General features: G+C 45.2%; 2 protein-coding genes across 2 annotated transcripts in view; one reads left to right on the top strand and one right to left on the bottom strand.

The window, feature by feature from the left end:
• LOC123925956 (CUB and sushi domain-containing protein 1-like) overlaps positions 1-1,355 on the bottom strand; it is an 89,982-nt gene extending 88,627 nt beyond the window's left edge. Inside the window, exons 1-2 of the mRNA XM_045979636.1 lie at positions 1,322-1,355; positions 44-162 (exon numbers count right to left, since the gene is read on the bottom strand). Coding sequence (XP_045835592.1) covers positions 44-162; positions 1,322-1,355 — 153 coding nt within the window. The remainder of the gene's footprint in view (positions 1-43; positions 163-1,321) is intronic.
• Positions 1,356-2,382: 1,027 nt separating this feature from the next.
• LOC123925897 (CUB and sushi domain-containing protein 2-like) overlaps positions 2,383-26,534 on the top strand; it is an 83,000-nt gene continuing 58,848 nt past the window's right edge. Inside the window, exons 1-5 of the mRNA XM_045979530.1 lie at positions 2,383-2,389; positions 2,672-2,841; positions 12,685-12,841; positions 14,569-14,760; positions 19,720-19,846. Coding sequence (XP_045835486.1) covers positions 2,383-2,389; positions 2,672-2,841; positions 12,685-12,841; positions 14,569-14,760; positions 19,720-19,846 — 653 coding nt within the window. The remainder of the gene's footprint in view (positions 2,390-2,671; positions 2,842-12,684; positions 12,842-14,568; positions 14,761-19,719; positions 19,847-26,534) is intronic.

The following is a 26,534-nucleotide window of genomic DNA, read 5'->3' as shown; positions in this document are numbered from 1 at the left end:
CAGGGGCCACCTGCTTCCTGCCCGGGGTGTCGAGGGGAGGTACCTGGAGGGCATATCCTGGCTCGCACTGGAAAGAGACCACATCGTTCACCAGGTAGCGCTCGCCAGTCTTCACCCCGTTACTGGGCACAGCCGGTTCTGGACAGCTGCTCAGGCCCACCGCTAGATGAGACAGAGACAAAGAGAAAGGAGGAGGGACAAGCCCAGCAGGTCAGTGCACCAGTAGGCAGAGGATAATGCTGGCAGCGGGGAGGAGAAGGGGCTCCAATCTGTACTTTCTTTGCCCTCTGCCTAGAGACCAGTGCTTCCTAACCCTCTTACCCTCCGAGTGCACAGAAAGTCAGAATATTTGTGCAGCACAGAGGATCAATAGACTGATGCTCCCTGGGGTGGGTGGGCATCATGTGGGTCATGTACCTGCCCCCTGAGGTCAGCAGAAGGACTCTGGAGCTAGGGAGATGCCCAGCCTGGCTCCAAACACCCAGATCTCTCTACGCAGCTTCTCCTGCATCAGTCCCAGACCCTCAACTTCCCCTTCATTTTCCTTGTCTTAAGAAGACAATTCCTGGGGGCCAAGAAGCTGGGAGAGGGGAAGGAAAGGCAAGGAGGAAGGAGAGCAGTTATCAGAGAGAGGCCTCTCAGTGTCACTCAGAAGGCTCTGAGAGTCCCACTCTCGGGGATAGGCTATCCAGAAAAAAATTTGCCAGTGGGTGAGACTCTCTGCTGCCTTATTTCTCCTTTTCTGTTTTTAAGGTGAGGCCAGTTCCTTTCTGGGAGTACTACTGGGGGTTCCTCACGCCTAGCCCCCCATGGTCAACTCTGGTCCTTGGCTCACTACCGGACCCCTTACCGCCTCCCTCTCTTTCCCTGCCCTAGGGCCATCCTGTGCTCAGAGGCAACTGACATTTCTGAATCTCTCTCCTTGAATCATGGACAGCCTTCCTCAGCAGTTCAAAGTGGGTCCCCATCAACTGTTTTTCAGAATCTCATCCTCTCACTAGACATTCTAGGACTGTCACAATCTTGGCCCAATCACTTTCCAAGATCACCTCTAAGGGATCTCAAACAGTCCTTCATGATCCTTTCTTGAGTTTCAAAGTTCATCTGCATTTATTTGCTCCTTATTCTATACCCAGCATTGTACACCATCTATGCTAGGACATCCATCCTAATCTTCCTCATTGGAGTCTTCCTCCTCCCTGCCCACCCACCATCATCATTGGAGGAGCACTTACTGAGACTTCCCACTAGCAAGGCTGGGGCAAAAGGGGTCCACACATCATCTTATCCCCTTGAAGGAAGTCTTTGCATCCTGTCTCACAGCTGAGGATGCAGGCCAAGAAGCCCAGAGACATGTCCTTAGCAAGCCACAGAGCTGGGATTCACACCAAGCCCAGTCTAACTCCAGGTTGGTCCAGGTAGAGGCCAGACTCACAGGTCACATTAGCTCATAGGTGACCCAACCCTGCTCTCCCACCTCCCTTCCTGAAATCATCCTCATCCAGCTTTGAATTCCCTGTTGGTGGAAACTCACAGCAAGTGGGAGTAGAGCATCTCCTGACTGTGGGATGTGCCCAACAGGGGTCCCTCTGCAGCTGTGGGCACTTAAGATGCACCAACTAACTAAGATGAGATAAGATGAACTAAAGAGATCTCTGTGTACTGAGGCACGAGACTGGCAGTGCTGTTTTCCAGGAACGAGGGCGGACAGACTCAGATGCCCTGCCACTGAGCTCCCTCCCCTTTCACCTTCTTATGCCCGCCCCACCCAGGCACTGAATGGGGGCCGGAGAGACAGAACTAGGACCCAGACCCAAAGGATCAACAGGAAGAGACAGAAATGTTTACAAATGGTGAAATAAAATGTGATGACTGCTGTAAACAAAACTACGGGAACAATGGGGAAAGAAGGACTAATTCTGGAGGAGGAGAAAAAGATGTCGAAAGGAGGCTGTGAATTCATTAGCTGTTGAATGAAACAGGGTTTCAGTGTGTCTATGCTAAAACTTTCTCCAAAGCCTCAGTGGCCTTAAAGTCCAGGATCAGGAGGGTTGAATTCTCAGCCCCCTCCTCTTGGTAAATGGAGAGACTTGATCTGAACTTCTAAGTACCAGATTCTTGACTTTTAAAACAGGGATGATAATTATGCCTATCTTATAGGATTGGTCCTTGTGACTAATAACTGAAGTTTGAAAGATGCTAGCAATAATTATTCAACATTGACCCCTTCTGAGTTTCTAGCCTCTGATACTGAAAAGATTCGTCGCTCCTCACTTGACCACCCTCAACTGCCCCTGACATCCTCCTCAGTCATTCTGTTGCTATGATACTAGATGAATAGGTATGGAGAAGGGCTGCCTCATGCCACTAAGAAAGTACAGGATGCCTGGTGGGTTCATTTCTATTTCTGCAGAAGAGACACACCCACAGAACAAGAGAGATAAAGAAACAGGGCAAAACTACAGGTGGGCAGATATTTAAAAAAAAAAAAAAAAAAAAACTTTGATAAGCAGTCCTCCAGACAGGCAGGCAAATGGACAGATAACCAGGCATTTGGGCAGGCAGAAAGGCAAACAATGTGTCATCCTTGTAAGGTCCTCCAGCACTGTGACTTCTTTTCTGGATGTGGCTGATGGGGGTTAATTGGTGATTATTGTGATTCTCTTTCCAGCCGAGTGTGGGAATTCAGTCACGGGCACTCAGGGCACATTGCTGTCCCCCAACTTTCCTGTGAACTACAATAACAACCACGAATGCATCTACTCCATCCAGACCCAGCCGGGAAAGGGCATTCAGCTTAAAGCCAGGACATTCGAACTGTCAGAAGGAGATGTCCTCAAGGTAAAACCAATAGATCTCATAGGAGATGTAAGTGACAGTACGCAGCAGTGTGCTGAGCACCTCCTCATTTACTTCTGTGGGACTGACCCACACTTTCATCTTCCCTCCTGAGTTCCAGGATATTGTCCTCATTCATCTGGAAGAAAGTAGGAACCCAAAGGAGAAAGGTCTGTGAGAGTCTAAGAATGTGGCTTTCGAGTTTGCTTTGGAGCTGACTGTTCTCAAATATGTATATGGTAGAGAACAGGCTGACTGCATGATAAATAATCATAAATTCAGCTTGAGGGGCCAGTGGGTCAGGTTTATACATCAAGAACCCTGACCATCAAGCTGGACAGTGAAGAGCTCATAGAATATGCATGTGCATTGGTGTAGATACATGTTTATGGAAATCCTTTTATGTGTATATTTCTGCATATCTGTGAATCTGAGTCTATGTACTAGCTTGGTTTGAGGGACCTGTGTGTGTGCATACGTGTCTTAGTGTATCTTATGTGTGTGTTCACCTGAGGACATTTTTGAGTATATGTTTTGGAAGACTAGTAGTTCATTGTGCCATGGTGACGGCCCATATGTGGCAGCAGGGTTAAAGAAAGTGGATTCAAGTTCCATGTCAGACAAAGAGGTGTTGGGACTTGATTATAGAAAAGGGATTGTTACAACACTGAGCACACATATGATTTGCATGTCCTTGTATGTATGTGATTCGTGTGTATCTCCGGTAATATACGGTGTGTTAAGTATGCGTGTAATCAAAGAGTAGACTCTGGAGAGTTTCTCTAAGAGCTGCCTTATTGAAATGGATTATAAGGAAAATCTCACAGAGGGTGTCCATTTTCATCCTATGCCAAGAAACTTTTTCCAAAGCCTTTTTCAGCTTATCCTAATACAGTTTTATTGCCTGCAGCCCAAGAAGTCTTGACATTAAAACAATCAGAGGTCACTACTCTGAAAAACCCGAAGAGAAAGCATTAAATAATCCCATCCCTTAGGATTCTCTTTAGATATGATGAGTGAACTGTGCTTTTATGCAGAGATGCTATTCTTGACTCACTTTCTGGAGCATGTGTTCTCTGGAGTGTGTGTGTGTGTGTGTGTGTGTGCACGTGCGTGCATGCGTGTGCACTTGGAAAGTGTTTCTCACTTCTACCTGATTATCCTTGGCCCATGAGATGACTGGTTGGGACTAGATACACCTGAAATAGAAGAGAATATGCTAAGTGGTCAAGCGGGGATTGGCGCCCAATTATTGGCTTCTTAAGCTCTACTTTGCAACCTCTTAGCTCCCCATACAGAAAAGCAGTGCATCTCCTTTTAAGCGAGCAATAGACAAGATTTTATAATTTCCAAGTGCCGTGTCTTCAGGTAGCCCCCAGACCTCTCCTCTCTCCATCCATGTGTTCATCGTCCATACTAGAGCCTCAGAGGGTATAGCCAGTCCCAGCAAGGCCAGAGTGACTTCCTTTCTCCGGGGCTGCAGATGGAGTTGATGAAATGCAGAGTCCTTCTTGCATGAAGACTATTGTCAGGCCTACAGAAAAAGGATTTTTGGAGACATCTAAGTTCCAGGTTTTGAAGGGAGTACATAGCCGCTGTTCTGTGTGTCTGGCCTGATGAGACCAGGGGGCTCTTTGGCTGCCAGAGGTCACGCGGAGTAATGGCTGGTGCCTGAGCCTCTTCCCCACGGTGGCCTAGATTCAGAGAAGCAGCTAACACGCAGTCAACAGGTGAACACAAGCAACTGCCCCATCCAGGTGCTGTCTCAGGATTAGGTGAGCAGCTCAAAAGACAGAAGCGAGACTTTATGAGGCATTTGGGATAAGAAAGGAGAGACATAGGCAGTAAAACCCAGGTCAGAGGTCAGGGAGGACTCGTTTAGGAGGCAGGACCCCAGGTAGTCCTGCAGGGTTGTAGAGAGAGGGGGATGTATGCCTGTGTCTTAGGGGGATGTTCCAGACCTTCCTGCCCAGCTTCCCCTACCCCCCCACCCTTCTAATAGTGGGTTCTGCCTTCTTGTCGAAGAAGGCCCTCTTCTTCCTGTGTCCAGGCCTCTGGGGTGTCCTCCTCAGAAGGCTGTATCTCTGACCTGGCTGAAAGACCACTTGCAGGACCCCAGGACCCCTAGAACTTCTATAGAACAAGGCCTGGGAAGGGGAGGGCAAAGCACCCTGGGAGATGGGATGGTTTCCTGGAACCCCTTCCTCTTCTAAGTCTTCTCCTCAGGGTGGAGAACCTGGATTATGAACAGGTACAGAACTATTTCAGAATGAAGAGAAATCCACAGTTATGGTTTTCCAAATAGGATTCAGAACGGCCCTTTAGCCACATCAGTGGCCATAGCGCTGCTGGGCCAGCGTGTCACTCTGGTCTACCTTGACAGGAATGTGTGCAAGAGCTACCCAGAGCGGTAGTCAGCTCCCAGAATATCTCGCCCTTGCCCAGCTGGAACTCACCCAAAACACTGGTGGATTCCTAATCCTGAGGACTTTCTTGTCTCTCCAGAGAAACCCCAGTGCACACCTGAGCTCCTAACTAAGGAGACCTGTCACCTCCTCCACACCTTATTTATTGCCCAAGATGTAATATTCCATGTATCTGACCAATTCTCCAAACTGTCTGTGTAGCTTGATCTTCTGACCCACTAGATGACTCTGCTCGCATTTGTGACCCCGATCTGTTTCTTACCTTTAATAAGTGAAAATTCCGTAAACCATACCCCTACTCTACTTCAGCTTCTCTCCCAGAACTGATTCCTTTTATTTTGGCTCCTACCAAAATTTTGACCTGTCATCAGCAAGCCAGGAAGGGCCTTTAAATTACAAAGAATGGAAAGATGACTTCCAGCTCAAGATGGCAAATGAAGCATATGGCTACATGAATAATGGTGTCCTCTGCGGGACCCCGCCAGAATGACTAAAAGGACAGAAAAACAGAGGATTGTGACTCAGCACTGAAAATTAGGCAAGGGTACCATTCACATATCACTTAAAGGAATTTTTACCAAATAAAATATCCAAAGAGTCCAGATTGAGAAAGGGCCTCATCAAACTTTGATTCATGTAAGCAAAGTGAAATCCTGACTGTGGATGGAGTGCCAGAAACCAGAGGGGGAAAAACACATCTCCAGCCACCTAGCTCAGAGTGGCAGCAGAGCCTGGAGCCGAGGACAGGCCATGGCACTGTTAGCAGGGACCAGACGTCCACACCATTGGTTCCTCTGCAAGCGTACTAAGTCTGAGAGCCCACACAGAGCCACCATTCCCTCTTGGTGGAATTGGCAAGCCAGATGAAGTAGGGCAATGTCTTGGTTGGTGCCTAACAAGAGTGGTCAGGCGCATTAGAAAAGAGGTACATACTCACTCACACACACACACACACACACACACACACACACACACACACACATGCACTTCAGCACCAGGAACAGGGAAGGCTCTTGCCTTTTCTCTTTGCCTTCCCTCTGCTTCCCTCCAGAGACCACTGGGCATTTCCATTCCCCTCTTTTATGCTCCCTCTGCAATGGTGTGCTAACAAGAAAATTAACTGAAAGTGTGTAAATATTCCGCAGATCAGAACAAGGGAACCTGTCTGAAGAGTGAGAGCTAATGGTCCCTCTGTAAGCAATGAAGAAAAAAGACTTTAAAAAGCAGCTCCTACTTTGTATTCTTAACAGGATTTGGGAGAATCTTAAATATGACACAAAAATAGGCATTAATGAAAACAGAGTGAGCCGAGATGAGGAAGGATTAAATAAAGATGAGAAACATGATCACCCAATTAAAAAATGGGATGGAGGCAATGAACGGAAGAGGGTAAAGCACAGAAAAATGAGATCAGTTTATTATGAGATAACTTTGAGAACTTCTCTCACACCTCATAAGGAAATTAAAACGAGGATTCTTCTATGTTAATAAAATGTACAGTCAATCCACAGTCAAACTTTATGTGCCAAATAACATAGCATGAATAAATTAAATAAAAACTGCTAGAAATGTAAAAAAAAATTTAATAAATTTGCAGTCATGGTGGAAGTTTTCAATATACCTCTGTTAGTCTCTGATGCATCACCTAGGTCAAAAATAAATAAGGACTTGGGTAGCATGAATTATATAACAATAAATCTGAGGGAAGTAGGAAAAAGAGCCTTTTTTAAAGCTAAAGTCAAAAATGACTGAAAAAAATACAACCAAAAAACAATAGCAATTGTTAATAAAACAAACTGGTTCCTTGAAAAATGGCTAAAAAACACAAACCTTGTAGGACTGATGAAGGAATAAAGAAGCCACCAACATATAATTTTAGAAATGGAAAAAGGAACATAGTTAAAGAAGAGGTCAAGATTATGAAACAATCAGAAAATATTTAGGAACAACAGTAAGCTAAGATATCTGAATACGTAGGTGAAAAGGACATTCTGACAGATTAAAAAATACTAACATCAAGAAAAGATAAAAATCTGAATAAAGCAATAGTTACTTAAAAATTCTGACTTCTCCCCCATATCCTGTCTCAAGGACCCAGACATAGACTATTTTACAGGTAAACTAAAAAAATTCAAGGAATAATTAATACTGTGATGATTAAACTGGCTCAGAAAAGAGAAAAATTGACATCTATCTCCTCAATCACTTTATTTAAATGAGGCAAGTAGAAATATTGATAGTGGACTGAATAAGAGCCATAGAAGAACAAACTATCAGACCAGTCACATATGATCATAGATCAAAGCACCCTACATACAGTGTCATATTGAATCTAGTTGTGTATGAAAGCAAAAATGACTGAGCAGGACTGATTCCAGGAATGTGAGGACGTGTCAATCGTAGAAAAGCTCACAGTGTTCCAATAGTAGGCAAACCCTATGAAACACATTTCTGTAGGTCAAAGCTGGTCACATATTGGCAACTTCACGTGACTTAACCTAATATCCTATAAACATTAGAAGTCAAAAATACATCATCCTCCCAGTATACCCCAGAACATCACACGATGAAATTCAGTACTTATTCATGATTTTAAGATATCTCAAAACTACAAAGAGAACTTTATTAATCTTATTTTTTTTAAAAAGTTCCTACCAACACCCATAGCAAACATTATTCTAATGACAGAACTTCCTAAGGATTTCCAGTAAAGTCAGGAGCAAGACCAGAGTTGTGCTCTCACCAGTAGTATTCAACATTGTGCTGCAGATCTAAGCTATCACAATAAGATCAGAGAAAGAATAAAGAAACTATGAAAATTAGAGAGGACTATATAAAATTACCTTTATTTAGAAAATATAGAAGAGTTGATGGATTAACTATCAGAACCAATAAGACAATTCAGCAAAGTGGCTGATGTGTCTGCAACCAACTAAAATATAAAAGATCTCATTCATAATGGAAGAGAAACCTATAAAACACCTAGGAATAAGTCTTTAAAATGTGTATAATCTTTACTGAGAAAAGTATGAAATGTTATTTTGAAGGACTTGAAACTGAAATGCAGGGAGGTTTCATATTCATGGATAAACAAAGGATATGAACAAGAAATTCACATAAGAGGAAAGTGGAATTATGGATAAACACATGAAAAGATGCTTAAGCTCAGTGATAATCAAAGACATACAGATTAAAACAAGATACCATTTTACACCCATCAAATTGGGAAAAATTAGGATGCCTGAAAATACCAAGTGTTGGCAAAGATACAAAGCAATGAAAGCTGTCATACAGCTCTCACTGACGTGAGAGATTAAATTTGTATTACTCTTTGGAGAGCAATCTGGCAATATCTAACAAAGTTAAGGATGCATCTTCCCAGAAACCAGCTTCTCCATTCCAGGCATATGCCCTGGAGTAACTCAAGCATGTGTACAAGCAGACATGTTTCCATGGGAAAGTTGCTTGTTTGTAACTGTGTGGACAAAGCTGTCCCTGTAGTGTAGTTACTTTGAAGCCAGCCATCTTGCTGAACTGTCATATCAGATGTAATGGTCATGTGCATCAAAATATCAAGTTGTACACCTTAATTATATACGGTTTTTATTTGTCAATTATACTGCAATGAAGGTGAAGAAAATAAAAACATCTACTAGAGAAAGAAAATAAGGAAGAAGTTTAGTCATTAACGTATATGTATGGATTCTCTTGCATTTCTCAGAGACCAGTCCAACCCCAGTATGTAACAAGGAACTGGAACATCAAAGCATTCTTATAGACAAGCAGTATTCTGTTAGAAAATAAATGTAGACAAAGGCCCATCTGGACCATCAAAGTATTCTTATAGACAAGCTGTATTCTGTTAAAGTAAATACAGAGAAAGGCCCAATTCCAATTGCAAAAATACATATAAAAATACCCAAAAATAAATACAGAATTTTACCAAGAGACTTGCAAAACAACTTGATTAAATGGAGCCAGATGATATTATGTGAGTTAGAAGATTCAGTATCATGTAGATGGACTTTTTCTCTTACTAACCCATACCTATGATGTTAATCAGTCAGAATTATACAAGTTGTTTGGGGTTGTTGTTTTTTTTTAAGATTTTATTTATTTATTTGACAGACAGAGATCACAGTAGGCAGAGAGGCAGGCAGAGAGAGAGGAGGAAGCAGGCTCCCTGCCAAGCAGAGAGCCCGACATGGGGCTTGATCCCAGGACCCTGGGATCATGACCTGAGCCAAAGGCAGAGGCTTTAACCCACTGAGCCACCCAGGCGCCCCTGTTTGGGGGGTTTTTTTGGAAGCGGGGAGCAAGAGATGTGTGTGTGTGTGTGTGTGTGTGTGTGTGTGTGTTTAAGAAATTTCATCTTGAGTTTGTCTAGAAAAATAAACAAGGGGGAATAAAATTTTTTAAGTTAAAAGGACAAATGAAAGAGGACTTGCCCTACTAAATATTTAAGTATATTATAAAGCTATCGTAACACCTAAAATGGTGTGGGTCATACACAGGAAAAGACAAATAAGTACCAAATAGAAATAGAATAAATAGAATAGAAATAGAATAGACTAGAAAGTTGACAGACAAAACCAAATGTATAACTGCATATGTGATAAAAGTCAATTTAAAATTGGCAGTGGATGGAATGTTTATAGTGTTTGGTTAAATGGCTAGTCAACCAAGGAGAAAAAAAGTAGACTCTTATCTTCTATCATGCCTAAATAAACTCCAGGTGAACTTAAAGACAAAAGTACTCCAGAAGAAAACGTTGGCTTATTTAATTATCATACTTTTATTGAATGTCTCTTATCTGCCTGGGCACACATTCTGGACAATGATGTGTGAATAAGTACAGTGAGGGGTTGGTTTAATTTTATGATGGAAATTCCTGCAGTTATTTAAATGCCGTTGGGGGAAATATTTAATGCTTCAAAAAATATGCACATTATATTAAGTAAAAGAGCAGGTTATCATATAGTATCTATAGTTGGATCTTGTTTTTATATATATATAAAAAAATAAATAAATATATATAAGGAAAAACATGCATAGAACAAAGCCTGGAAAGATAGTCACCAAAATGTTGTGAGTGCTGAAAGTTGTTTTTTTGTTTTGTTTTGTTTTTAATTTTTTTTGTTTAAAATTTAATTTTATGTTTTCAGTGTTCCAAGATTCATTGTTTATGCAACACGCGCAGTACCCCATGCAGTACGTGCCCTCCTTAATACCCACCACCAGGCTCACCCATACCCCTACCCACCCCCCAAAACCCTCAGTTTGTTTCTCAGAGTCCACAGTCTCTCATGCTTCCTCTCCCCCTCCGATTTACCCCAATTTACTTCTCCTTTCCCTCTCCTAATGTCTTCCATGTTATTCCTTACTCTCCATGCTATGAAAGTTGTTTTTATCTTCTATGTGTTCTTCTGTTTTATAGCTTTTCTGCAATGAATATTTTACCATAATGACACATTATGAACATTTTTGTCCTTCATGAGTTAGAATGACTAATGCTTGAAAATTAAGGAAATAATCCTGTTCCCATTATACTTTTATTAATTAACAACACTCTCTTAACATCATCATATATCCAATGAATGTTCAAGTTTCTAATTATCTCATAAATGTCCTAATATTTTTTTAGATTTATACTTTATTTGAATCAGGATCCAAATAAGGCCCATGCATTGCATTGGTTGTCTCATACGTTTTTAATCTATAGGTTTTTGCCTCCATCTTTTTTTTCCCTCCATCCCTTGTAATTTATTTGTTGAGGAAGTCAGGTAACTTGCCCAGTGGAATTTTTCATATTCTGGGTTTTGCCGAACATAGTCCCAGAGTATCATTTCATATATCGCTCCGTCTTCTGTAGTTCCTATAAGTTAAAATCGGATCCAGTGACTCGATACAATTCAGGATTGGTTTTTTTTCTTTTTCTTTTTCTTTTTTTTTTTTTTTTTTAGCAAATGACTCCATAAATAGTGGTGTACATGATATCTGGTTGTTTCTCTTATGTTTTTCCTATTGTGATGTCAGCAAGTGTTGACAACTAATGACTTGATCAATTAATTCCAATATGTGTTCATGGGTACAAATATTTTTTTAAAGGTGAATAAATTCATTGTAGTCACATACTGCAGGGCAGATTAACTAAAGTCATTTTCAAATTGGCATTTATAGATAAAGATATTACATTTAGAAAAACTTAATTTTTTTTAATTTTATTTTTTTTCAGAGTTCCAAAATCCATTGTTTATGCACCACAAATATTTTTATTTAGCAACTTCGATGTCCCAGTGGGCTAAACTCTTTGAACTGGTGTCATCTCTCTGTCTGTTGGAAGTCCAGAATTCTCTCAAACTCTCAGTGATATTGTACATGGAATCTGGAAACAGACTTGAGGCTCCCAGGGGTCTGAACAAATCTCTATAATATATAGCACTGTTAGCTTGAAGGATGGCTTCTTTTAGAAGGCTTTGCTTCATAAATAGTAGAATGGAAATATTGTTCCAATTTGCTGGCAGCTGGTACCACATCCCGAGCCATACACAAATATTCATCACCCACCCATAGATCCCATCTTTGATATTTACCAGAGCACTAGGGGGGTCCTTCACTCAATCACAACTTCTGTTGTTATTTGTACAATTATCTGGAAAGGAACAGCAACCTCAGAACCTGGGGAGCCAGTTCATTATTCTGATGACTGTTGTCTTTGCTAGTGCTCAGAAGTTCAGGGGACAGATGGGTGTCAGGGAAGCCAGATGCCTCCACAATTCCACCCCTGGCAAGCCCAGCAGGCCCTTGCTGGAGCCCTCATTTTAGGAGGGCAGGGACAGAGGCTGAGCTTGGGGAGAGGGAAGGCACGATGACACACTGGTCATTTTTACTCTGTGCTGCTGGATCATGATGGCCCGTGTCTAGTCGTCAAGATGGGCCACTGCCCCAGTGGGGTAGGGTTAGGCAGAAGGACAGTTGTCTCATCTGGAAGGACAGGACTGTTTAGCAATGCAGAGCTGTCGAATGCTTTCAGTGTGCCTGTCTGCGGAAACAGATGGCTTGGGCCTTCAGGCGGCCCCATCCTGGCCTGCCCAGGCTGCTGAAGAGTAAACTGGTGCCATCTGGGGGTTGGGGGACAGAGCAGAGCTCCAGTGGAAAGGTTAGAACAACAAGCAGTTCCCAGAGACTGGATTCACACTGAGACGGGCTGGGCACAGAAGGGCCCCGAGTAGAGACATAAGGGGCTGATCACTTGCTCCATTGCTAGCTCTCTGTGCCATCTTCCCTGCATCTGAGGCTCATGGCCCCTCCAATGGTCAGCATCGGTGCTAAACTCTGGGAATATAGGCTATGAGATGAGAAACTGTTGTTCAAAATAAGGCCATACTGACATTGGGTCGGGGGTCTCTCGTACATCCAGGTCTATGATGGCAACAACAACTCCGCCCGTTTGCTGGGGGTGTTCAGCCGTTCGGAGATGATGGGGGTGACTCTGAACAGCACATCTAGCAGTCTGTGGCTTGATTTCATCACCGACACCGAGAACACCAGCAAGGGCTTTGAGCTGCAGTTTTCCAGTAAGTCTCTCTTGCATTGGAGTGGACGATGAATTCAGTCCTTCCCTGGTCCCCCAAACAGGGAGGTCAGGCTCCGGGATGTCCCCCCTCATTTAGAAGGTTTGGTTTTCTCGGACTGGCACATGCTGAGCGGACTGTTTCCTCTGAGACCTTGTGCCTGTGCTCTGGGTAAGCGGCCACTTGGCATCTGCTCTAAGGTTTGCATCTATGGTTAACTGAGAGTCATGGCATACCTGTTACTAATACTTCCAAAATACAAACATCGAGGATTTTAACTAAGGCAAGCAAACAAAGCCTTTCCTAATCACAGCATTTATAATACGAGGTTCAGCTACAGCCAGATGTAAAGCATGCAAACACTGATGTGTAATTATGTTCTTTTGCACTACTCCCTCAAGACTTCAGTCTTGATTCTTCCCCTCTTTCGTGCTCTTAGCTTTGACTTTTACTTCCGCGATTTCAAAAACAGAAAGCACCAGGTTTGTACATGGCCCTGGGGTATTTGGGATTACATCTCCACACCGCGGCTTGGAGGCCCTTGTGTTCGTTGATTTGAGCTCCTATACTCGCCCAGGAGATGCCAAAAAATGTGCTTTTCTAGGTTATTTTAAAATCCAGTGAGTATCCATCAGCTGATAAATGGATAAACAAAATGCGATGTATCCATCCATACAATGGAATGTTATTCAGCTGTCAAAAAGAAAGAAAGCACTAATCCACCCAACACCGTGGATGAACCTTGAAAACACTACTAAGTGAAGGGTGCCAGTCACAAAGGCCACACGTTCTATGATTTATTTATATGAACTGTCCGGACTAGGCAAGTCTATAGAGAAAGAAAGGAAATTGGTGGTTACCAAGCGCAAGGGGGGTAATATGTATAGGGTTTTTCTAGAAGTGATGAAAAGACCCTGAGGTTGATTGTGATGATAGTTGCCCACCTTTACAAATATACTAAAAGACACTGCATCAAGCACTTCAGATGGGTGGGTGTTCACTATGTGAATTATATCTCAATAAAGCTGTCAGAAAACCAGTGAATCTACCCACAATTCTTCTTGCCTGGGCCCCAGACCATCTGGCCCAAGGGTCTGTGCCTGGGGGAAGAAGATTGAATAAAGTTGAATGCGAATTCCATCTCCATCGTATGGGAATGTATGACTTTGGAACGATTCACTGAACCAGGCCAGTGTCCTCACTCATTACCCCTCCCAATAAGACCCCTGTGGATAAGGAACGTGAAGCACCATGTAGCAAGGCTCTGTAGACATCCTGCATAAGCCTTCCCCACCCCTTCTCAATAGACTTTATTTAAACAGGACATAATTTGAACTTTGAAACATGCATTTGTAGCGATGTTTCCCTATTACATGATCCCATCAGAATGTCCCAGCAAGCCAAACGAAAAGAGCAGCCCTGCTAACAAAATGCTCTGGGGGTCAAACAAAGGAAATAGAAAACCCGGACCCTATGTCTGGAAACTATTAAAAGCTGCCCTGGGAGAAAGAGCTGAAGCCATTTCCACGTAGCAGCCGGGAGCGAATCCTGCATGCAGCTCCTCTCCTGAGCACAGCCATGTGGGCCCCCTGAGTGGTGAGGCCGGCGGAAGTGAGGGGCATGTGCCTGGTGGCTTCCACGAGGACACGGGCCTCACACTGAGGGAGGAAAGGGCGTATAGCTTCTGCCATGGCAGGTCTTGCTTACTCTCTCTCTCCTCTCTTCGGTAGGTTTTGAACTCATCAAGTGTGAGGATCCAGGAACCCCCCAGTTTGGCTACAAGGTTCACGACGGAGGCCATTTTGCCGGAAGCTCTGTGTCCTTCAGCTGTGACCCAGGATACAGCCTGCGGGGCAGTGAGGAACTGCTGTGTCTGAGTGGGGAGCGTAGGACCTGGGACCGGCCTCTCCCCACCTGTGTCGGTAGGAGGCCTCTTGCTCTTCGAGTGACCACTTGGGCACCCCCGAGTCCCAGGTTCCCAGCTCTGGTCTCGTGAAGGCTCTCCCTTTGGACCCTGCATACCAGGGCCTTGGAGCTGCCTAATTGGACTGAGCGCTGCTGTTCATAGGAGCCAACCCTCGCCCTGCCCCCCTTCTCCATTCCGTCACTTTCATACCTCATTCCCCCAGTGCGGCAGCACACTCAGGCAGGGGGCTTGCCAGTGTCACACGTTGAGCCAAGTGGGACCACAGCCAAGTTGTGCCTTCAGAACTGTAATGCTGGCGACCGAGGAAAAGGAGGAGTGTGAAGTAGGAAGAGGTGGAGCACTGGCCTGGGTTCCAGGGGTTCCTGCAATACGAGACTCAAGCAAGCCTCCCACTCACTCTGGGCCAGTTTCCCCATAGGCAAAATGGGGCTTATGCTCCCTTTTCTGGGGGAAGTCGGAAGAAAGAGTAAGATAATGAGCTAGCATCTATCTCATTCTTGAAAAAGAATGTAATAATGAATGAGCACCTTCTTAAGCCTGTGCTGCTTGCAGAATGTCAGCAGGGGCTCTCTCTAAGCTCTAAGCTTTCTCCATGGGTCCTAGGATGAGAGAAACCTGGTCCAAGGCAGGAGTATGAAGTAGGCAGAACCTGTCATTCCGTTGGTCTCTTCCTCTCTCACCACCCACCTCACTGCCCCTCCCCACCTCACTGTTATCCTCCCTGCAGATCAAGATTCCCATCACACTGCTTTGTCCCGCTTCCCCATCCCTGGACCCCAGACCTTACCCTGTGTCCCCTTCCCCTGGTGCCACAACTTCAACATGTCTATTGTACAGCACTGGCTAATCTTATAAGAATAAAACGTCCACTGGGAAAACATTTAAGTTCCTACCAAGCGCCACAGAATTGGTGCCGTTGTATGTTTGGGTATGTATAGAAGCAGAGAAATTTAAAAAAGGAGAATAAAGCATTTTCCCCTGCTTTGGGGGAGCCTATAGCCTAGCAAGGCAATAGACACATAAACAGATAATTATAATACAAGATAAGCACTATGCAAAGAGTCATGGGCAAAGTGTTGGGAAAATACAGGGAAGTTTCGCACAGACTTGAAAGGATGGCTAAGAATTCACCAGCAGGAAGTGGATGGGGGCTGGGCTTCTAGCTTGAGCCTGCATGAGAGCTGGAGAGGTGAACCTGCATGGTGGGTGTTGGTAATGGTCAATATTCTTTTCCCCTAGACAGCTCCATTTAACAGGATGTTCAACCCTGTTACACAGCAGAGGGCCTGAAGGAGAGGATTTTAAGCCTGACAGTAGACAGACCAGCATGGCGACCTCTAAGTAGCCTAGAGAGTCTTCCCCTCCCTCTGTGCTTAAGATCGCCCCAGCTGGCAGGCACGCTCCATCCCTTTCTCCCTGCATCCCTGTTTTTAATCCCCTGCCTTCATTCATGTGCCAGGCCCGATGCTGGGCACCAGGAACCTTGACGAGGGCAGATCCCAGGCCGGCGAGGGGGATAGGTGCATAAGCAGACGACAGCACAATACCACAGGCAAAGCCAGAGCAAGTGAAATAGGAAGGAGAGGATGCACGGTACAAGACAGTGGCATGCTTTAGCGGAAGGATGCACTGGAAGGCTCTTTTGAGTATCAGCTGTGCCAGTTGGGCTGAATTTAGCAGATCCATTCAAGTGGTGCTAGTAAGGGTACTTATTTTGAACCTCAGAGGTTTCCCCACTGAGACTCCCGCAGGCCCTACATAGAGGAGGGAAGCTGTGTATTTGGGGTGGCGGGTGTATATTTTTACATATGTCGTGTTGTGGTGGACTCTATCACAGTCCAGCAGAAATGACCACTGTGGCTCTTTCTTCATTGATGAATGGACCCTGCAGCCCAAAGGAGGCAGCCAAAGCTCTAAGGATGGAAAGAAGGGCAAAGAGCAGAAAGAGGAGAGCCTTCTGGTCTTATCAGTGCATCTGCAGCTTGCTGGCCTCTGGGCTCCTCCCACCCACGTGCCAGCCCCCAGATGTTGGGACCGTCGGGAAAAGAGCAGTAGTGTCCATACGGAAGAGCCCCCCGCCCCCATGATGCTGCCTCCAAACACTCACCTTGAGGGGAGAAGGAGGGACTTCTCCATCTGGAATAAGGAAGGAAGCTCTGGCCCAGGGCACGGATAATGTTCCTCCACCTCTCCACTACTTGCCTCTTTTGTGGGGCCAGACAGGCTTCCTTTCCCCAGCTCACAGTCCGTCCTCTTGCCCTCACCCACTCCCCAATGTGGTCCACTCAGCCCTGCGTCCTGCAGGCACCTCCTGTCTCAGCAGCACCCTGCGGGGACTTGTAACAAGCGTGAGCCAAGGATCCAGTCTCAGGAGCAGGCTTACTGGCAGAATGCCTCCTTCCTGACCCTGCCATAGTGCCCCTCTGTGGGGTCATGAGGCTCTTGAGATGCTTAAGAAAGGTGAAGGCCCATCTTCTACCTGCGACCATGACTCCATCTTCTTCAGTTTCTTCTAGGATTTTGCTCAATCATTCCGTTTCCTAAAAAACACTGTAGTACATCTCCTGCTCTTCATTTTCACTCGTGCTTCCTTGACGCAGGTCCTTATAGTAGTTTTCCCGGGAAGCAGTAAGTGCCGCTTGTTCTTCTGATCATCCATGTATCTCCCCCTTCTGTAAACACTTACTAAGATGCCTGTAGCATGTGAAGCACTACAGCAGCGCCGGTTGGGCAAATAGGAATAGGACGGGGTCCCCGCTGCCAAGGTGTCTGGAGTCTTGAGAAGGAGATAGACGTGACTGTAACAGGGTACTCGTGTTGTGATTAAAAACTTGCCTGTGTTAAAACGGAGACAAAGGGAGGACACAGGCAACTCCCCCTGGGAGGGGAGGGCCCACAAAATGTCTCCCGGGGAAGATGTTTTCAGGCTGTCAGGCCCTGTGGAGGCATGAAGAGGCCTTGTGTTCCTGCTGATAGCATTCATGAGGCTTGACTGGACCAAAGGGTATCAGAAGGGGGCCCAAGAGGGCAAAGGGAGCCCCTCTGGGAGCTTGGACTTCATTCCAGGAAGGAAGGTTTGAAGCAAGCAATGACTCAGTTTGCATTCTAGAAAGATCCATCTGGTGGCACCACTTGGGGGGGAGAGTGGGCAATTGTGCAACCCCAGAGATGGCCGAGGCCTAGGACAGGGCTCTAGCAATGGAGCCGTAGGGCGCTGATGTGACAGACGCCCCAGAGGTTCAGGGGCTGGGTCTTGGAGGCAGATCCGATGTGGGGAGAAAGAAGGCCAGAAGATCACCAGCTTCTGACCTGGGTGACTAGGTGCTCCAGTGGGGAGTGTAGACCTCTGCACTGGTTCCCTACCTCCAGTTCCACCCCTCGTGCCCATTAGGCTGCTCCCAGAGGGCACTTCCTAACATGTAAAGTTCACTAGCATGTAAGGTGACCAGTTCTTCCCCAACAGAGTACATAGACACTAGCCTCATGCACAGTTCCCTTGGATGTCTGTCACTGGGCCAACTTCACAGCCCTGTCTCCCACCCCGATCTCCTCCCCTGGCCCCTGTCTGCCACGCTGTTGCCAAACGCCAGGACATTTGCCCTTTCTCCTCTCTCCTGCTGTGCCCCCAGCACCACCCCTGCCACCCAGCCAGCCCAATCCACTCCTGTTCCTCCTTCACCACTCCCCCTGCCCCCATGCGAGGGGAAGTAGCCACTTCTCTAAGCTGTCGTCTACCACCAATGTGCCTCTGTTGGGCCCACAGTGGCTGTCTCCTGTCCTAGAACATTAGCTCTCACGAGGAAGGATGCAGCGTCTTGCTGGCCTCCGTATTCGTGGTACCTTGCCCAAGCCCCGTGGCTGAAGGCACAGGTGCAAGTGTCTGCACACGACCAGGGAGGCTTCAAGGAGCTTAGGCGCAGAGTAAGCTGTCAGCCCTCTACCCAGGGTCCTTTTTAGAAGTGGCCTTATTGAGATACAATTCATATCCTTTTAAAGTGTACCATTTAGTGCTTTTTAGTCTATTTGCAACCATCACCACAATCAGATTTTTGAACATCTTCTCTGTCCAAAAGAAGCCCTGCACCCATTAGCAGTCCCTCCCACCTGCCCACCCCCTCCAGGTCCTGGCACCCTCCACTGTACTTTCTGACTCTACAGATTATTCTGTTTTGGACATTTTATACACACCAAATCATAGAATATGTGGCCTTTGGAGCCTGGCTTCTTTAACTTAGCATCGTGTTTTCAAGTCCATTCCTGTTACAGCGGGTAGCAGTCCTTCCTCCTTTTTTATGATCAAATACTCTTCCATCATACAGATTACAGCATACTTGTCTGTCCATCCATCGGCTGATGGACATTTAGGTTGTTTCCATCTTTGGGCTGTTATGCATCAGGCTGCTGTGAGCATTTTTGTGTGAATGTATGCTTTCATTTTCCTAGGTCTGTGCCTGCTGGTGGAATTGCAGGGTCCTACGGTGACGATGTGCCACCTTTTAAGGAACTATGAAACTGTTTCCCAAAGCAACTGCCCTGTGTTGCCTTCCTACCAACAAATGTGTGCAGATCCCAGTTCCCCCACATCCTCGCCGACACTTGCCCTGTCTGGCTTTTTGATCGCAGCCACCCTTGTGGACATGAGGCACATCTCACTGTGGTTTTCGTTTGCATTTCCCTGACGGCTAATGATGTTGAGCAGCTTTTCATGTGCTTGCTGGCCATTTGCATACCCTCTTTGAGGAAATGACTGTTCAGATGCTTTGCCCGTTGTTTAATCGGGCTGTTTATCTTTTCATGATTAAGTTGTAGGGGTTCTTTGTAGATTGTGAATACAAGTTGCATCCAGGGGCCTTTCTATGGAGGGAACTTGGGCATACTGGCAGGAGGAGACACTGAGTCCCTGCTGGCCGTGCAGGCCACCCCATAAAGCTCACTTTTTTGGGATTTCTTTCAGCTGAGTGTGGAGGGACAGTGAAAGGAGAGGTGGAGGGACAGGTGCTGTCACCCGGGTATCCGGCTCCCTACGAACACAATCTCAACTGCATCTGGACCATCGAGGCTGATGCTGGTTGCACCATCGGGTAAGTGTACGGCTGGCAAAGTCCCCGTTGCTCGCCATTCGGGATAGTCATCACCAGCATCATCACTGGGCCCCTCGCTAATGGCTGACCCTGTCCACCTCACCGGGAGGCCCTTGTGATCAGCAGTGGTCGCTGTGACCCCAGGCTCAGACTGGGGCCTGTGAAAAACATGGAGAGGCCAGTCTCAGCCTCACAGGGCTGCTGTCCAAGTTCAGACAACTCTCTGGCCTCAATGGCACAGTCACGGCAGAGTAGTTGAGGGCAGAGCTGGAGGTCATAGGGACTCCAGCAGGAATCCCAGCCCTGCCACCTGCTGTTTGCAGGACTTGGGCACAGCCCTTATTTGCTATTATAGTAGCAGCATCTGGGGGGAAAGACTTAAATGGGACAGCGTGTGCAAGGCACCCAACATCGTACTGGGAACATAGTAAGTATCTAGGAACGCTTCTGTGGTTATTTCTCGTATAATAGTGTCAGCTCAGAGCGGTATGATCCCAGATTATTTCCTCTTCTCAGTCTGAGTTTCCTCATCTGTAAAGTGAGGGCAGAAATGCTGGTGTTTGAGAGTTGCAGAGGGAGTAATTACAAAATCCCAGCAGTGTCTGATACTGCATACATACTCCCTCAAAATATAACTTCCTTCCATACAAGCATCTGACAAGCAGGAATTATTTATGGGAGTTCCAAAAAGTCAGAGAAGAAAGGAACATCACCATTCACCCAGCCCAGAGCCTGGCATGTCTATCCTCTTATCGGTTCTTTACTAATAGTAAGTCCCAGTAACAAATAGACATTGTTCTCAGTCCCATTTAATAGATGAGAATCCCAAGGGAATGCATAGTGTGTCTCAGTTCGCACAGGGAGTCCCACAGAAAGCTGGATGTGAACCAAGTTTATCTGAATCTTCGTGTTATTCACACTGCTGGCAAAGCTGGGCCTTGCTTGAGCTGTGGTTCAGAGGAGCTGTGAGGAAAGGAGTAGGTTGGGGTGGCAGGATGAGCAGAGGTCTAGAAGGAGGATCAAAAGGCAATTGGAGAGGAGACAGAGTCTGGCTGGAGAGGGGGAGGCATGTGAACAAGGAAAGGGAGGTAGAGAGGGTGAAGCACGGTGTGGTCATGGAGGACTGTGAATGCCAGCAGCCAAGAGGGAGCCGTGGTAGTTCTTGAGCAGGGTCATTCCCATCAGGGTCATTTACAGTGGAGAGAGCTCAAGTGAAAAAAAAAAAAAATGGTCAGGAGTCTACTGCAATGACCCAGGAATGAAATGTGGAGGATTTGCAATAGTGGGGAGCCAAGGCAAGGAGAAGTGTAGCTAGAGAAGATTATGCCCTAGAGAGTTTTCAGTTAAAAGGAATTGACAGAATGGATACATTGTTGGAAGAGACAAAGACATTTGTGTATTTGCTGATGTACACAGGTCCTTAGACTCAGTTCAATTACAGTTAAAGAAATGCATTGAGTGCTTGCTCTGTGCACGTTTTTGAGCTAAGCCCTGTGCAAAATGAGGTCAGCAGCACTCTTAGGGGTTGTGCACTATTAGGGGGACAAGTTAAATATACAAATTCATCCTGCACATTTCTGTTGGAATAAGCTTCTGGAAGCACACCTGACAAGCTCACCTGCTAATTAGAAATCTTCCATGACACCCAAGTTCACAGAAGCTAAATATATCCTGGTTTTCAAGGTCCTCATGACCTCAACCTATCTGCCCAACCTCATTTCCCACCCTTTCTCTCCAGGGGCACTCCAGCAAAGCCAAGCGACTGGTGGCTCCTGTGCATATCCAGGCTCATGGCCTCACTCTGTGTCTCTGTTTCCACTTGCCTTCCCTGCAATACCCTCCTCCCTTCAGAGGCTTATGTCTGAAATTCCACACCCCTCAAAGTCAAGTGCGTGTGTCAGCTCACCCAGGAAGTCTTCTGGTCCCCTCTCTTGGACTCCTAGGAGTCTGTCCCCCTCATCTGAACTCCCTTTGCCCATGACCTGCATTTCCCTTATGACATTGATCACTTTCATCCTCTCTTTGAGCTCCTGCCTTACCTGTCTGGCTAGAGCCATGGTCTCTGCCCGATTCATTTCTGCAAGTCTCCCAGCTCTCAGCACGGTGCCCCTAGCACCTGGCCCCACAAAGTGTCCAGTGATGGATGAATGAATGAATAAATGAAGCAAGCAGGACTTGGGTCCAAAAGGGAGTTATATGACTAGCAGATCCATGATAGTCCCGCAGTAAGTGTTAAATGAGCAATGACGGAATTAGGAGTATAATGACTCTTTCACAGTAATGTGCCTATATGCAAATCAGGAGGCTTTCCTCCTTCTCTACCTTGGAGCATCTCTCACTCACTCATTCGCTGATTCTTGTAACAACCACCTGTCTGTTTATCCCATGGCATTGTCTGGGCGAGGTGCTGGTGTCACATACGTGATCAAGACCCGGACACCCAGACTGGCAAAGGGGTGACATGTGCATATGCACAGGGAGACGGAGGAGTAGGGAGGGGTGCGGAGCAAAAGGCAGGACAGGAGACCAGAGATGCTCTCCTGGAAAAGGGGACACAAGAGCTGAAGGATGGAGAGGAAGTTGCCGGGTAGCCAGGGAGGAAGCCTGCTGGGAAGGGAAGTGACTGGGTGTGGTCAGGCCCCAGGCCCAGAGCATGAGCTGTGATTTAGTAGCCTGGTCAGGGTTGAGGACTTGGGGCCTGAGACACTGGGTCTGGACCCATCCTGGCAACCTCGTGGAGAATGGGGTAGCCTGGGGCGAGGAGCCCAGGGAGGAGGCTGTGCCAGATCGTGGTTGGGATGAGGAGCCAGAACCCGGGAAGGGGCAGGAGGAGTAGAGAAGAAGGGATGAATTCAGGAAACTCTGAAGTGGTCACACCAGATGGTCTCACTCTCCTCAGTGGACAGGAAAAGTGTGGTTTCTTCGGTTTCCCTAGGTTTTTCTGCATAGCACACAGTATGTAACATACACAGAAACGTTGAAAGAACAGCCCACGAGCACCTGCACACCTCCCACCTAGACCCGGCCATTATGAATATTTTGCCATGTATGCATTCTCTCTTATATCCTTTTTTACTGAATCACTCAAGAGTCCATTGTGGACCTCATGGTGCTCTAGTTGTAAATCCTCGGGCAAGCACTTTCTAAAGCAGATTCGCTCATCCACGACTGAGCAACGTTAGCCTTCCCGAGACTGCCTCATCCTCAGGAGGGAAGGTTTAGAACAAGGGCCAGAGGAGCACAGAGGGATCTAGGAGCAGCTGACAGGCGAGCACAAGGAATCAATGATGGAATTTCTGGGCAGGGCTGAGGACCGCTGTCATTCACGGGAATGGTGAGCGTGGGGTAGCCAGGAGGATCTCTTCATGGCACTCAGGAAGAGAAGATGGAGACAGAGTCACCAACCATCCTCTGCAGGGTGACACAGTGAGGACAATAAAGTAGTGGGACTGAATGTGTGTGCAAGGTCTCCACGACAGGGAACAGTAGGGAGAAGGTGAAGGTAGCTTCCGCCCTCCCTCTGGCAGCCTTGCAACCTCAGGGAGCTGATGCCAAGGGAGCAGAGGGGACTTCCAGCTACGCTGGGCTACAACTAGATCCTGAATGAACAACAAAACTCCTGGGATGGGACGAGCCACAGGACGCCTTTCCCTTTCTCTTTCAGTCCCCCAGGCCAGCTGATGCTCCCAGATAGTGTGCACAGTGTCCACACACACATCTGTGCTCATGCTTGTTCTCTCTCCTCTCTCTCCCTCTTTCTCCCTCCTTCCCTGTTTCTCTCTCCTCCTCCTCCCCTGTGGTCCCCAGCAAAGTTAAGGGAATTCATGATTAGACCTAATTAAGACAAACACGTAAAGCCCCTTTTGTGTTTGAGTCCTTATTCAGAGTAAGATGTAATTATTATTTTTTAATTGGGAATATCTTTATAGAATGTTTCTATATTTTAAAAAAAATACACCTGTTTTAAAAAACTCATAATGGGGGCACCTGGGTGGCTCAGTGGGTTACGCCTCTGCCTTTGGCTCAGGTCATGGTCTCAGGGTCCTGGGATCGAGCCCCACATCAGGCTCTCTGCTTGTTAGGGAGCCTGCTTCCCCCTCTCTTTCTGCCTGCCTCTCTGCCTACTTGTGATCTTTGTCTGTCAAATAAATAAATAAAATCTTTTAAAAAAATAAAAAACTCAAAATGCAAAAAATAAAGAAATCCGTAGAGATCATAAGTCCCCTTAATCTTACTCTGGTCTCCTCCGCACACGTCACAGAAGATAACCGTTGAGAGCTGTTGGTTCCGCTTGCTCTTCTAGATATTTTGTATGGCGATATATACATCAAGCTGTTGCGGTAAACACGGTTTCTAAAACAAGATCATCTCTACGCATGGCTTAGTGGCCTGCTTTTGATGTACTGTTTAATCCTCTATCATCATATTATGATGTCAATATATAGACCAGCCTCATCCTGTTTGATGGCGACAGAGGCTTCTGTTGAAGGCACAACTATCATTTATTTTTCCACTCCCCTATTAATAAAGTAAATATTTTCAGTTTCTCACTCCAGTGAACAGCCTTATACGTGAACCTTTGAACTGTTGTCCAATTATTTCCTTAGGATATATTCTTAGAAGGCAAATTTTAATATATGACCTTGATTTCCTTCTCGTGACTGCAGCAATTTATACATCCACCAAAAGCCTGGCTCCCCACACGGAATCATGAGCTGCTGTCAACCCTGTCAGTGTCTATCAGTTTGACGGACAAAATGATATCTAATTGTCTTTGCTGCTTCCAGTTCTTAGTATATTTTTCTTTGGGGGAGTTGTTTTTTGTTTTTTGTTTTTTTCCTTATGGAGTGCTCAGTTAGGTTGAATTTTAAATGGTCTCTCGTTTCAGTTTAGATTTAAATTTTTTAAATGTACTAATTGACTGTATATATTTCGTATGATCTTTGTTATTTTTATCACACTGTGCCCTCTTTACCTTTGAATTTTTGTCTTCTTCACGTTCCGTGTATATTTGAAGAAATTGAGAAGAGCACAGGGTTTTGTATATTTCTTTTTCATCGAACATGTTATGCCTTTTTTCAACCGAAACAGGCGATGCTTCTTTGTTGCTTTCTTTCATTTTTAACTCTTGCTGTTGTTAGCTGATTTGATTTAATTAGCTGTTTAACCCCCAGTGATTTGAGAGGTTTTTTTAATCCTTTTTTTTAATTAATTAATTTATTTTTTCAGCAAAACAGTATTCATTGTTTTTGCACAACACCCAGTGCTCCATGCAATACGTGCCCTCCCTACTACCCACCACCTGTTCCCCCAACCTCCCACCCCGGCCCCTTCAAAACCCTCAGGTTGTCTTTCAGAGTCCATAGTCTCTTATGGTTTGCCTCCCCTTCCAATTTCCCTCAACTTCCTTCTCCATATTATTTTTTTAATTGATTGTTTTTTATTTTTTTAATTGTGGCAAAATACACATAACATAAAATTTATCATTTAACCATTTTTAAGCACACCATTCAGTGGTATTAAGTACATTTACATTATTGAACAACCATTACCACCATCCATCTCAGAACTCTTCATCTTGCAAACTGAAACTCATACATATTAAACAATAGCCCCTCATTCTCCCTGCCTCCCAACTGCTAGCAACTTCTACTTTCTGTTTCTATAAATTTGACTACTGTAGGTATCTCATATAAGTTGAATCATACACCATTTGTTTTTGTTTTTGTTTTTGCAACTGGTTTATTTCACTTAACATGATATCTTCAAATTTCACCTATGTAGCAAAGGAATTTCCTTCCTTTTTAAGGTTGAATAACATGCCATTGTATATAAACACGCATTTGTTTATCCATTCATCTATGGATGAATACTTAAGTTGCTTTTGGCTATTGTGAATAATGCTGTTATGAATATGAGTGCACAAATAGCTCTTCAAGATCCTGCTTTCAATTTTTTTTTTTTGGGGGGGGTGTATGCACAGAAGTGAAATTCCTTGATTATATGGTGATTCTTTAATGATTCATCAGTTATATATAACACCCAGTGCTCATAACATCACCATGTCCTCCTTAATGTCCACCACCCAATTACCTCATCCCTTTAGCTCCCCTCCAGCAACCCTCAATTTGTTCTCTATAGTTGAGTCTCTTACAGTTTGCCTTCCTTCCTGTTTTTAATCTAATTTTATTTTTCCTTCTCCTCCCCTATGATCTTTGTTTTGTTTCTTAAATCCCACATATGAATGAAAATATTATGGTATTTGTCTTTCTTGGACTGACTGGTGTTCCACCCATGTTTTAGCAAATGGCAAGATTTCATTCTTTTTGATGACTGAGTAATATTCCATTATAGCTATCTATCTATCTATTTATTTATATGCCACTTTTTTTTCCATTTTATTTATTTTTTCAGCGTAACAGTATTCATTGTTTTTGCACAACACCCAGTGCTCCATGCAATACGTGCCCTCCCTATTACCCACCACCTGTTAATCCTTTTTTTTTTTTAAATTCTGCCAGGGATCTTGTGTTTTTCATTAATTCTGTTTTCAACAGCATTTATCTTGTTCTCCTTTATTTTGGAAATCTTGTTGTTTTCATTTTTTTTTATTTTTTTTTTTAGAATATCAGTGCTTAACTTTTTAATTTATTTATTTTTTCAGCGTAACAGTATTCATTGTTTTTGC

The sequence above is a fragment of the Meles meles genome, chromosome 1, assembly GCF_922984935.1.
Source record: "Meles meles chromosome 1, mMelMel3.1 paternal haplotype, whole genome shotgun sequence".
Classification (NCBI taxonomy): domain Eukaryota; kingdom Metazoa; phylum Chordata; class Mammalia; order Carnivora; family Mustelidae; genus Meles; species Meles meles.
Note: the sequence above shows the minus strand (reverse complement) of the source record. Positions and strands in the feature narration are given on the sequence as shown.